The sequence below is a fragment of the Cariama cristata genome, unplaced genomic scaffold (genome assembly GCF_000690535.1).
Source record: "Cariama cristata isolate BGI_N322 unplaced genomic scaffold, ASM69053v1 scaffold30037, whole genome shotgun sequence".
Taxonomy (NCBI): domain Eukaryota; kingdom Metazoa; phylum Chordata; class Aves; order Cariamiformes; family Cariamidae; genus Cariama; species Cariama cristata.
In genome coordinates, this window is record NW_009628817.1 from 57,562 (window position 1) to 71,295 (window position 13,734).

Below are 13,734 nucleotides of genomic sequence, written 5' to 3' on the forward strand. Positions count from 1 at the left end.
AACTAACAGATAGGACCGCAGCCATGCTTGGTGCTCTATTGAAAGGCAGGACACAATTGCTACTCCTAGAATATCTCAGCCCGTGTTCAAGGTTTGTGAAGAAGATTACTAATTTGAGGACAGCAGTTCTAGATATCTTAGCAGAGCAAAATTTACAGTGCATGGTGAACCAGGTCTTGTAAGGCATCTGAAGATGCACATCCCAAAATCATGTGAGAATACATTTCAAAGGATAGAGGTGAAAACAAAAGAAATGCAAAAGAAATACCACAGCAGAAGTTTCACAGAGGAAATCCAGAACTGTAGCATGAAGTTAAGGTGGGGTGAGGCTAATTCTATCACTGAAGAAATCAGCACTGGTGAAGCAAGCCTTCTTGCAGTGCTAACAGCCAGGAGTCACTCTTCATCACTCAGTGATTTGTTTTAAAGCCAAAAGGGACTGCTATGGTCATTTAGTCTGACCCTGTGAGAGTCTGACAGGCCTGCAAACTGCCCTCTGTGATGCCTGCATTAAGCCCAGCAACTTGTGGTTGGAATTAAACTTTCCTGTTCATTCTGCCCTCTGCTGCTCTCCCAGGCTGGCAAGATGTACAGGACATACCTGATCTGGCTGTGCAGCGTTTGTCTCATCTGCCTCAGGAAGGGGCTGTTTATTTGGGATCCCATTGCTCAAACATGAGGCGATCTAGAAAAGTAACAGATATACACAGAGTAAAGCCCCTATCAAAGTTAAACACCTGAGCAGCAAAGCCACCAAGTGACTTCCAAGCCCCAGACACAATTCCCCCAGCTCTTTCACCTGTTTGAAAAGTTCCACCTCTGTGTATTCCTGGCTGGCTGCCTATCAGAAGTTATTTATCCTTTTCAGAGTATTGTCCATGCTGCTGCAAGAGTTTCCTCCCCTGCAGCTCCATCAGTGCTACAACAGACTGTCTTAATCTGTCACCTTCTTCCTGGGTGAGGAATCCCCTGAGATGCAGAGACCTGCATGCTAGAAGCAGCTCTCACAACTGCACTGTTGTTATACACTTCCCAGAGCACCAACAACTGGAAGCAAGATAACTGGGCTCAAGACCCCTTTGGTTTGATCCAGTACAGTTACAGTTATACCTTTACAAGTGCCCACATTTGCTTTTTAATGGGGGATACATGAGGTGCCTCTCAGTTGGTCTTTTGTGTGCTGTGAGATCACACACTCATTTCCAGTAGGGACCCTACAACTCTCCTGCAGCAGCTTTAGTCCTGTAAAGGTTCCTCTCTATTGGAAAGGCCCCTTACCTTTTTTTGTAGATCCTCTTTACTGTAGCCCAGCAGCTTGAGGAGTTTAGTCCTGGACTCCTGCTCCAGGTTCATCTGAGTCCCAAAGAATATTAAAAAGACAAGAAAATATGTAAAATCCTAGACATCTACACACTGCCAATAGTTGGCTGCTTCTGGCAGCAGTAAAGTTTAGAGCTCAGTTTATAGATAAGGAACTCAGCTATGACAAGTCCACCTAATGACTACTGTGGGAAAATCTCTGGAATTTAAGTTATAATCATGATAAAAGGGTGATATTCAAGTTTGTCACATAGTTACAATTGAGGTACAACTGCATATCAGAGGTGTGACTGCATGCATACCTAGTGTACTTGATCATTAATTCCCTGTATAGTCTAGGAATTGCCAAACTAATCCCTGCATAGAGACAATGGACTGATTTGAGTCTGGATGAAACTGAGATAAGGTGGTTGCCTGAACTCCTAGCTGGCTTCACAAAATTTAGTTAACTAATTGTTACAGAAGCTCCCTGGGTAGGGATTTCAGACAGTCCCAGAGATTCCCACAGGTTGCATGCAGCCTAATTGACAGGCACTATTTGTATGCTTTAATGTGTGATTAACATTTTGCAAGGAGAATCTGTCTGTCTCAGTTAATTCCCAGGCTGTTCCTACTATAGAACTGATCAAACTGTACACAGATAAGATACTTGTGAACAGTCAGTAGAAACTGTTCTTGCAGATGCAGAAATGGTCATGCAGGACAGTCTTTTGTACAGAAGCTTGGTTTGTAGTTTAAGACAATCAATAGCAATACATCTTGTATGTGCTGGACTGGTCTCACAGGACCATGGGCCAGCTGGATTATAAAAATTCACTAGAACAACAGTTCAACATATCTCATCCAATGCAGCTGAAGACATTGTTGCAATGACCCTTGCAATGGAGACTACTGTCACCACCGAGACAACACCTGGCCATCCTATTCAAGAGATGGAATTCCCCATGCAAATGTAATACTATAGAAAAGAGCCCAATATTTCGCCCTGCACACAGTCTGCCTATGAGCGTCTGTAAACCACTACCAAGGCTAAGCCCTGCCTCTCCAGAAAGGCTACCACTCCTCATTACCAAACTCTTTCACATTACCAAATTGTCAATTAAACCATTGTTCTATGTAAGGGCTACAGTCAGTCCTCTTGCCACCACAGCGCTCTCCCTTAGTACTGAGGAATCTCACTGCCCATTGGGATCTTGCCTTGAGAAATAACAACAGTAGAGCTCCGCAGGCAGATATAGCTTGGTAGTTAGTTGAGATGGGAAAATCCTCTTTAGCACCTTGACAGGAAGCCCAAACGAGTCCACTGAAAAGACCATTCCTACCAAAAACCAAGACAATCTCCAAGACCTCAACTGCAAAAACTTTTCTTTAGACAAGTAACTAACTAGCCTATTCAGTTCCATTTTATATCTTAAAGAACAGGAATATAAAGGGCTACAGAGGGCCATAATGAACACATTCCACACCAGGACTGTAAAAGAACTGACCTCTGTGTTTCACCACAGCCATCCTACCTTCAAGAAGCTCCAAAGGTTCTCATCAAATGGCAGCTTGGCTGTCTGGATCTTGCCCTGGCAGTAATCAAGGAGGTTCCCTGACTGCAAGGCCATCTGCAGTTCTCTGGATCGGAGCAGGAATTCGGTTTCAGTAGTGACTTGACTGATGAATACCTGGTGTGGGTAAGTCTGTTGCATTTGCTGTCCAGGAGCTTTGGTAAGACCAAAGGTAATCAGTTTTCCTCCAAACTGAGAAAGACAGAGGGAGACACAGTAAGCATTCTTATAAACAAAGGTAAAGCAACTCATTTAGCTCTTCACTTAGCAAGGCAGGCTCAAGCTCCAGCTGTGATCACAAGGAATGCAAACAGTTTAATGTGTATGGATGGTAGGGACATTGAGGGAGTTGACATTACAAGCCCTTCAGCTGAAGACTGATAAACATGACACTTGTGTATGTGCTATCAGGCCTAGCCCATTGCAAATGCCAGAGAGGCACAGATGAAAAAGTACCATTTGGAACTGTTTGTTCTTTTCTGACATGGAGAGGCAGGCTACAATGATAAAAACTATCATGCAAATGGCAGGCACCAGACACACAGAGAACAAGTCAAGCCACAGGCTAGAAGAACAATTCAGCCTTTCAATTTAGGAGCAAAGTGGTGAAGAAAACTAAATACCTGGATAGGAAGGAGAAAGACAGAGAACAGGAATACATGTCAGAGCTTACAAGGACAGCTTTTATGAGTCTTCCTCAGCTAAGTCCTACTTATAACCTCCCGTTCTCTGCTACAGAACTCCTTCTTGTTGGAAATATATCTGAATGTTGAGCAAAAGACCTTCACTCCATGGGACACCACACTGCACGTTAAACAGGCATTAAAACAACTAGCAACAGGAGGATCAAGGTTTCTCTAGAGAAAGCAAGGATTGTGTCACAAGACAATACATCTATTGCATTTTAAGCTAAGGATGCTCCATTCACTTACTGCAAATGAAACCCCCACAGGTCTGCGAATCCATTTGGGCGGCTTTTTTAATGGTGGAATCAAGGTGGTCTGAGCTACCTGTTCTGGCACCTGCAGAGGAGGAAGGATCTGTCCTGTGCCAAAGGGATCCAGGTTGTTGAAGGAGGAAGAGATCTAGAATCAGATGGAGAGAGGAATAAGATATAATTCAATTCCTCTCTGTACAGAGTAAGCACAAAAAACTATTGCTTAGTAGTTACTTTCTTCGCTGATGAAGAAAGAGGCTATTACAGCTCCTCTTCCTGGAATACCACCAAGCCCCTATGTGAGAGAAGTGGTATTTCCAAACAGTTCCAGAAATTATTTCTCAAGAAAGCTTCACCTTGAGAGACTTTCAAGTAATTTTTCCTTAGCAAGATGCAAATTCCCTAACAAACACTGCTTGGCCTAACACCCAGCTCATAAACACAGGAGTTACAAAATTACTTGTTTTATGCAAGACAGTGACAACATATGGTCAAAACTTGTCCAACTTATTTCTTGTTTTGCTCACAATGGAATGCTGACTCCCTTTCTGTGGCTGGGGTCTTTCAAATGGGTTAGTTTTAAGGACTATCTCAAGCTTTTATAGCTTAGATGAGGCTGTTGAAATAATCTCTCCAGACTTTCTTGTCTAGACAAGAAAGTGTCAAAAGTGGCCCCTGATCTGGATTTCTGACATTTAGGAAGCCAGTGAGCATACACACAGTGCTGTTCACAAGCATTCTTAATTTTTGACATTGTTAGCATAGATTTGTTGTTTCCTAAAGACAACCTTGTTCAAACTTGACTGGACCATAGGGCATAGTTCCAAAATACAGCTGACGAGCATACCTGAAAGGAAGCAACATAAGGCTGATCAAGCTAAGGCTGCCAAACAAAGAATCACAGGCAAGACCTACATGTTTTGTCTTTCAAGTCTGTCTTGAGGCGAAACCAGTTCCAAAGAAAGATCATTTCCTGGAGGAACAGCTTATACCCAACAGATCAATCACCCTAAACCTTCAAAAAATAAATACACACTACCAGAGTACCAGTAACATTAACCATCAGGTCTTCAACAGAGTTCCTCTCCTGACACCGTGGAATGCAGAGGAAAGAGACCTCTTGGTCACAAACTCCCTGCCTCTATAATTGTCATTATCTCCTCCTATTTGTGTTCTTGCTTGTTATTCTATTTATTTAGGAGTTATTCTACCCTACTGTTCTCCAATTTTGAACAGTCAAAGTGTGGTGCATGCACATGAAGAATGCACAGAAAAATTCTCCATGGGTTAAATAAATCCTTAATCTCCTACAGCTGTTGCTTGATAAAGTATTTTCTGTCTCCTGCAAATCCTATGAAACTGAACTCAATCAGCTGTAAATGGCTATATAAATAACACATAAGCCAGCTCATACGTATTCTTTCAAAACCTGTATTGTAAGGCATTTGTTGGCTGGGAGAGAGGGAGGGAATTAAAAGACTAGACACCAGATTAAAACTAAAACTTTAGGCAGTACTGACATTTAATCTGTTCAGAGTTTGCCCATTATTCATTGGCTAAGTAATGGGTTTCAGTATCAAAATGTTAACATGCTCCAAGTTACAGTCAATTGTCTTGAGGAAAATTGCTAATAGTGGCTTACAAGCTACTTTTAAAAATTCTCTTCTAAACTAAAAAAGAATAACATATCGTATTAATTAGTATCAATGTATTTAATTTTAACCTAATGACAAGACAATCTTGTAGGTCTAACAGGTGTGCTGCTTTATTTTTAGTCCAGTAGTAATACCCATAAAATATATGTAACATCAAAACTATACTTGATCTTGGTTCTCTTTACACACTTTAATAAATTTTACAAGAAATACTGGGACACCTTTGTCAAGAGGCAATGTAGTCCCTTTGGGATTTGGTGGATATTAAGTTCCCGCACAGGTAGCTTCTGGTTCCCACACCATACAGCTATACATCCTGGTGGTTGGGACAGACTGCATTGCTTAAAAATCATAGTTATATATGTGTGCTTCTAACACTTTCAGAAGCCAGGTGAGTAACTACCAATCTGCCAAGCCATAACATGTTCACAGGACTTTACCTTGTCAGCCTGTGTCTTCTGCTGAGCTTCTAAGTTCCCACCCATAACAGAATAAATGTTGATCCACCCATCAAAAGTGGCAGCAGAGAAGACTGAAGGATTCCTAGGACACCACTGGACATCAAAGCACCACTGACTCCGAATGGGCAACTCGTAAACCACCTATCACAGAAAGAGAGAAGGCAGAAGCACAACATGAATACTCCCCTGCTTTCCTCAAATTACTTCCCCACAGCAACTGTGTCGCACTTCATTTACATACCACCATTGTATAAAAGTCTCTTATTTTTGCTTCTTGAAGGATGCATTTGCAATTTATAGCGCATTGAGCCCAAACAGCAGAAAGCCACAGAAAGCTGCTATACAATAGGATTCTCATTGTAGAACAAATCCAAAAGTAACAAGTCAGTTTTGCTCTACTTTCCAAGTACTACTGTATCAGAGTATGATAGTATTGTCACATCTGCTGTTAACCAAGGGAGACACACCAGAAAACAACACAAGAAAAACAGAAGCCAAAAGGCAAGAAGGTGTCATGAGCAAGAGCATGTAAACAGAAAGAATAGTCTGGAATAACAAATTTCACAAGGAATATAAAAGCCTGCAGAAAAAAGTAGAACAACAAAGGAGGACTGTAATAGCTGCAGATGAGCTACGAAGGATCTTGCAGTCAATATGTTTCTCGTCCAGTGCTCAAAAATCCAAAGTTCAATTCATGGCCCACTCACAGACTTCCTGCCTTATGTTGGGCAACTCACTAACATAACTTCGACTTCGAACCTCCAGTTTGTAAAATGAAGATACTTCCTTTATGCCTTACAGGCACAAAGCACAGAGAATTACAGCTTCCTTCTCTGTGGGAACATGATCTGCGTTTTCTGTTCCAAGGTATAAAACCGTGCATTTGCTTATATTAAAATCTAGATTGTGAAATTAAAAAAAAAAAAAAATTAAAAAAAACACCAAAAAAACACCAAATATCCCCCAAAACCAAAGAAACCAACCCTTCCCCCAAACTTAGCAGATCAGTCATTCTGTATAACCATACTGTCCTTACAACTGAAAACCAATTTTGTATCACCTGAAAATTTTCTGCTCATTGGTACCAAGTCAAGAAGAACTCCCTAACAATAGTCTATGCCTAAATGTCTAAGTTGAATTTGGACTTTGCAAATTTACAGCAGCATATGTAAAGATAAGTCAGCTGTATTAAAATTGTTTGGGTTTTTTTTTAATTTTTCCACTAAAATACAGTGAAAAGACTTTTGTAAAAATTAGACATCAGGAACGTTTCAGAGTCTGATTCTCTTCTAACCGCTACACATCTGTACAGATTGGGCATCAAATCCCATGAAACCACAACAGCAGCACTGCATGCATTTTATGAAAATGGAGTAATTTTTTTCCATGCCTCCAAGGCAAAGGTGGTCAGCTAAGTGAAATTGTCCCATGAAATTAATTCAGCCCGAGGCTCCCAGCTGGACTTTGTTCAATATTGTTAGAGTACTTTCCCCACGCTATCATCAAGATCAACTGCGTGAATTTTGTTCAAAGTTCAAAACTCAGTTTTATCCAGAAATTCAGCACTGAATGAGTAGGTGTGCAGAAAAAAAATTTTGCACAGTCCTATTTTAATTCAGGTGGTATCTAAATATTTCAAAGATGGTAATTTTGAGATACCTGACTAGATAAGCACATACACCTGAAACCACTGTACTATGAATAAAGTTTACATACATATTCAATTATATTGTTCCCCTCTAATGACACTAACAAACGCTCCTCATTCTCCTTCAAGTTTCCCCCCCAAAAACTTACTACTCTAGGAGAAGGAAGAAGAAACAAATGGACACAGAGAACACCAATGTGTGAACATAGCAAGAGTAATCATAATTAGCTGAAACTAAGTTTTAATTAAAGCTTTCTTCCCTCTATGACCTCTGGACACAGATATATCGGAGAAAATCTCTGTCCGTCTCTGATGTTTTCAGCCTGGATACAGACAACACTCATTCACTCCAGACAGAAAGAATGTAGAAGACATACTGGAGGAAATTACATTGGCACTCCACAGGGATACAGAGAAGGGACACACACATTGCATAGCACAGAACTCTACAAAGCAGACCGTGTGTACTTAGAGCTGTGGCTATGTACCTCCCCCATACTTGGGTTCCAGCACAAGATCCGGTTGTCTTTGGCGCTACTCAACAGCAGTTCAGGGTCAGCCTGGCACCAAGAGACAGACAGAACTCCCCTAAAATAGATCAGAAAGAAATCAGTCATATTTTGTACCCAGTCCACTCTCCCACCATGTCACCAAGAAAGCAGCATGCACCAGCACTTAAGCTCAGAAATGCTAGTTCTCATCTCTACACTCAACCACACTGATCTGTGAAACAAAGCAGGCCTAGCAAAAAATCATAGTTCTCCTAAATCCAGACATTTGCCTTTTAAAGACAGAGATCTTTGAAAAGGTAACACAAGAAGCAGACCCTCACCTCGTGTGCCCTTCCAGCTGGTTCAAAGGAGAGGTAGCAAAACGTAAGTCCCATATTTGGATGACTGGCAAGCGGTCATCCTCAGAGGAAAGGACTAGCTGCGTTGCAACTTCTGGATGCCAGGCCATTCCTGAGCAATGCATCTAGGGACAAAAATAGCATAGGCTAAAAATTCAGCAAAGCAAGCTGGCAATAGCACAAACGGCGCAGAGCCATGTCATTCTGCACTTAACTCATGTAGAATGCTTGACATAAAGCAAGTCTAGCAATGTCTTGCTGTGGGAAGCAAGTATTTCTACCTTTTCTACACAGCAAAACACCCAGTAACCATACAGAAGTTGAAGGACTACTTCAAAGTTGACTTAGGAAGCCAGCTCGGATTAAAATGCACAAGGCTTCTCATAAATAAGCTGTGAACGTAGAAACTGAATGCAAGGGTGCCCTAATTTTAGGAACAGCTAGGGGTCTTCTTTCTCCATTTCATACGGGAAAGAGAGGTGTTTTGATGCTACAGTTCCAAGAGAACCAGTCCCAACAGCTCCCACAATAAAAACGCTTGATCCCAAGAGCCTGTACCACCGCTTTGCAATCAGATATGGCATGTTCTAAGCTAGTTAGAATCACTAGAGTCTTTCCTCCACTCACCCTGTTGCTGTGGTCACTGACTTTGATGATAGGCTCATTCTTCCTGAGGTCCCAAACCACAGCCTTGCCGCTGGGGTGAGCGGAGGACAGGATATGCTGCACCTGTCGATTCCAGGACACCACACTGATGTCTTCATGAGGCTGCCAAGACAGGAAAGGCCACACATCCATTATCCCCATGTTGAGGGAACACTAATCACAGGATTCTGTCACTAGCTTAACTAAGGGATTTGATGACCTACAGATTCCTCTCTGCAATCACTGATCAACTAACTGAAAATACCAGCAGCACTGGCCAGAAAAACTAGGGAGCCTGGAAAAAGACTACAGTGGACAATCAGATTCTATAGAGCAATGTTACCTGGAAAAGTACCTTTGCATTTTGGGAGCAGATACCGGATTCTCCATTGGCCAAACATTATAAATCAGTCCATAGAGAATTGCAGCTGAGAGAACATAGATGCTTCTATCCTGACTCCTGGGATGAACTTGAATGGAAAGATGACTTTGTGCAACATTTCAGGAGTGCAGTGAGATGGAAAATGATGAAGCATTCAAGGCTAATTGTCTTTACGGTATCTACCGCAATGCAGGACATAGGCAAGGAAACAAATGGGAGGCTTACTGGAGGAAAAACTTGGCTTGCTTTTAGGTAAGTTTACTATGGTTCTTCCACTTTCAGGAGTTGATTGCCCTGAATAACATAATCAGCATCAGCAGATCAGAAGCTTGTTCCTCTTCAAACTCAGGAAACATTATCCATAATAGCCAAGATGCATTAAACGGCTCACTGTCTCTGCTAGGGATATTACTTTCATGAGATATGAAAAGCTTCAGCTGAAGCCTGAAATAAACCAATTCCTCAGAGAAGGCCCAATAAACCTCTCAATCCATCACACATGCCCCAGCTGGATCACAAGATAAACTGGTCAGTTACTTGACTCAAATCCACAAAGAGCTTACCCATCCATGCAAAGTGCATCCTTCCAGAGGTTGTCAGCCTACCTCCCCTCCATTTACAACACTCTTCCCACCTCCCCAGAATGAAGCTGATCAGTCACTTCCGATTCATCTTTCTCCTGACAGACATCAAGGTCATTCCCCCTTCACAGACTGACTAGACCAGGATGACTCCCACACACTCACATCTTTTTGCTTTGCCTACTGAGATATAAAACTGCAGGGGTATTGCCCAGAGGAAAAAACTTGTTTACCTGTGATTTAGCCCCTGGAGTCATAGGCACACTGAAGTTATTCAAGTCCCAGATGAAAATTTCAGAATCATTGGCTCCAGAAGCCAAGAGGTTACTCTGTAGAAAAAAGAAAAGCTCAGCTGAGGTTCCTGCTCACAGGGAAACAGGATGGATTTCTTAAAAATAAATGTAACCAAAACCCCCAAAATCTTCCAAAGTCAGATGAGAGCTGCATTTCACAGCCACTGGTAAGCAGAAAGATACTAACTGGATTATAAACCAAGCACATCTCTGGCCTCCATGCCTTCAGCTGTGCCATGATAAAGACCTGTTTAAAATTTGTCTAGCAAGCTACATGTGCAGGTGGCTGCTGTTACCATCATGAAACTCTGCCACAGGCCTGGAAGCCACTGTCTCTGGCCAGCTGAGCCTTTGCCCGGCATCCCGGCACCAAGGACATTTCGTCTGAGAAGATGAAGGCTTCCCACAAGGGTCTGCAGACAACTTTCAATTTGCCTGTGTGCTATCACGAGAACTTCTGTGAGTTCTCTGAATAACGAGTATTCTGTTCACTACTTGCTTATGTTGCAGCCCCTTCAAGTGTGATCACAGCCCCACTGAATTAAACACCAACTGAACAAATTAAAAAAAAAGAAGTTCTGATTTCAAATGGATAATGGTCTAACACATAACAGTATTACAAGACACGTTTTCACAGAAAGTTAAGAGACTTGATCAAGGTCACAGGGGAATTCAGTGGTCAAGCTGTGAACACAACCTAAATCTGAGTCCCAAAGCAGCCTTGTGTCACAACTACCATGCCTCTTTCAAGTTAAAAATTGTTCCTTCATTTTATAAATCTCTATACATATGGGAAAACATATTTTTTAACATGGAGTTTAACTTTCCTTTAGTTATAAGTATCTTAAAGTTGCATACCTGGAAAGGGTTGAAGTCAAGAGCTCGAACAGGCCCTGAATGCTTCTCTGTCTGCCCAATTACAGGCTCGCTCTTTGAAGTCAAGATGCGGTGCACACTGTACATTGTCAGTACACCATTATCCCCTCCACCAACGATCACTCCAGGGGACTCTGGAGACCCATTTCCAAAGTTACCCCAGATCAGCTTATGAAACCTATAAAAGAAGAAAATAAAGCTGGCATAGGCCACAATATTTGGTGGAAGTCAAGACACCCTCTGCATTACCAAAACCCACATCCATGTTCTGACCTATCAAACATAACCATCAGTCTACACCTTAAATAAGCATTTCCCTTTCAAAAGGACTGTGGGTCTTGCATGCGAAAAAAGAAATAAGCTTCCTTCCAGATACTTTTAAAGGGAACTTACAAAGGAAGAGCTTGTCTCTCTCTTTTTTGTGGTTTGTTTGTTTAAAACGTTTAGGACCTCATATGTGACTTAGTGGGTGAAATCCTCTAACCTATGTTATACAGAAAATTAGATTAGAGGTCTATGTGCCTTCCTTTCCAGAGCTGTTATCTGAAAAATACGTTTACCCTCTTTAAAATCTGCTAGTTAGAAATCAAGGCTGTGTTTTACCCGGGGTGCAAATGTCACTCATACTGATGAGCCTAAGAAACCACTTTGTCTTAAAAAGCTGGAAGGTAAGTTTCACCCTGCCTCTAGTCTCTTTATTGCAAATCATTAACCCCAGCAAATTCGTATGTTACAGAATGACTTTACTGACTGAGTACCATGGAAGTTCTTTGAGATTTCTCCAATGGTCCGACTGCTCTAATTTTACACCCAACATATTATTTGTGTTGACAAAAGACAGAGGTCAACTGATCCAAAAGATCACTTTATACCCCGAAAACATTATCTCATCCTCTCATTTCTTGCACCAGAAGAGCCCTTTTCAGTTCCACTGATTGATGCATCAGTATAAGCCTCTAGTACCTGTTTGAGGCAGGAAGCATTCCTTTCTGCTTCATGTCCAGGGAGGGATCCCTGAAGTCAACCTCAAATATTTCCAAGGTGGCATTTGTACTGAAGGATGCATCCAGTTGCTGGGCAGATGTTCCTAGCAGAAGTACAAGAGCAACATAAGTGGGCACTTTCTTCAACAGCACAAGATACAAAAAGAGCAAGGCACTGGAAACCTATTCTTTATGGCCAACACAACCTTTGCATTGTGCCTGTTCAAAGCAAGGACATGTCTGAATACCTCAGAAAGAGGAACCAACAATTAGGACAAAGACTTTGAACTTCTTCAAGAACTTCTTCAAGAAATTCTGGGCACTAGGGTCACTGTTGTGCAAATAAATTTCTCTCTTGAGAGAGATACAACTCATATACCCTCTTCCAAGCAGCTACAGCTTCTGATATTAAGTCCTTATCTAAATTGCAAATGCAGTCGCATCATGAAACCCAGCTACAACTATGATTCCAAATACTTCTGTATACTGCTCCTCAACCATGACCAGATGTCTTAATCATGCCTTCTAAACCCAGTCTACAGCTAAAGTTCTTCAACCTTAGCCAACTAAACACACCACAATGACCCAAAGACAGCTAGCAGTCACACAGTGGTGGCTTCCTTCCTTCTCCGTAGCTTACAGAATAAAAGCTAAAAATTGATTTAACATTGCCTAGTGGGATACTGCCAGGCAAACAGTCACCTAGTTACCACAGGGATGCCTTGTAACTGCCTATGGCATGGAAAGTGCCCAAGAGACTATTAAAAAGCAGTACAAATTATGAAACTATGCAGTTTCTGACCTAAAGCAGACTGAAGCCAAGACCTTTGGTCCAACCAAAACTCTGGCCTTATTAGAGAAATACAAGATAGAGTATCTACCCCAAAAATGATACTGTTAGAGAATCACAGAATGGTTGGCATTGGAAGGAACTTCTGGAGATCATCTAGTCCAATGCCCTTGCCAAAGCAGGTTCACCTAGAGCAAGTTGCACAGGATCACATCCAGGTGGGCTTTGAACATCTCCAGAGAAGGAGACTCCACAACCTCTCTGGGCAGCCTGTTCCAATGCTCTGCCACCCTCAAAGTACAGAAGTTTTTCCTCATATTCAGATGGAACTTCCTGTGTTTCAGTTTGTGCCCAGTGCCCCTTAACCTGTCACTTTTAAGGCAACAGTTGAAATTTTGTCACTTTCTTTTGACAGTCATCCCTGGGGAAAAAAAAAAAAATCAAAACAATATGGCAGTGCTGCACAACCCAGGCAGGAGACAGAGCTGAGTAGTTCTCATGTTGGGCAGATAGCTGTGGTGGGTTGACCCCGGCTGGATGCCAGGTGCCCACCAAAGCCGCTCTATCACTCGCTCTCCTCAGATGGACAGGGGAGAGAAAATATAATGAAAGGCTCATGGGTTAACATAAGGACAGGGAGATCACTCAGCAATTACTGTCACAGGCAAAACAGACTCAACTTGGGTAAGTTAGTTTAATTTATTACCAATGAAAATCAGAGTAGAATAACAAGAAAATAAAAACTAAATCTTAAAACATC

General features: G+C 41.8%; 1 protein-coding gene across 1 annotated transcript in view; it reads right to left on the minus strand.

The window, feature by feature from the left end:
• The window catches only part of SEC31B (SEC31 homolog B (S. cerevisiae)), a gene marked incomplete at its 5' end in the record, with an annotated part of 28,768 nt that extends 16,480 nt beyond the window's left edge, over nt 1-12,288 (minus strand). Inside the window, 11 exons of the mRNA XM_009704955.1 lie at nt 602-685; nt 1,279-1,353; nt 2,835-3,065; nt 3,806-3,958; nt 5,906-6,067; nt 8,063-8,162; nt 8,407-8,549; nt 9,052-9,192; nt 10,266-10,361; nt 11,184-11,379; nt 12,165-12,288. Coding sequence (XP_009703257.1) covers nt 602-685; nt 1,279-1,353; nt 2,835-3,065; nt 3,806-3,958; nt 5,906-6,067; nt 8,063-8,162; nt 8,407-8,549; nt 9,052-9,192; nt 10,266-10,361; nt 11,184-11,379; nt 12,165-12,288 — 1,505 coding nt within the window. The remainder of the gene's footprint in view (nt 1-601; nt 686-1,278; nt 1,354-2,834; nt 3,066-3,805; nt 3,959-5,905; nt 6,068-8,062; nt 8,163-8,406; nt 8,550-9,051; nt 9,193-10,265; nt 10,362-11,183; nt 11,380-12,164) is intronic.
• Between the last annotated feature and the right edge of the window lie 1,446 nt (nt 12,289-13,734).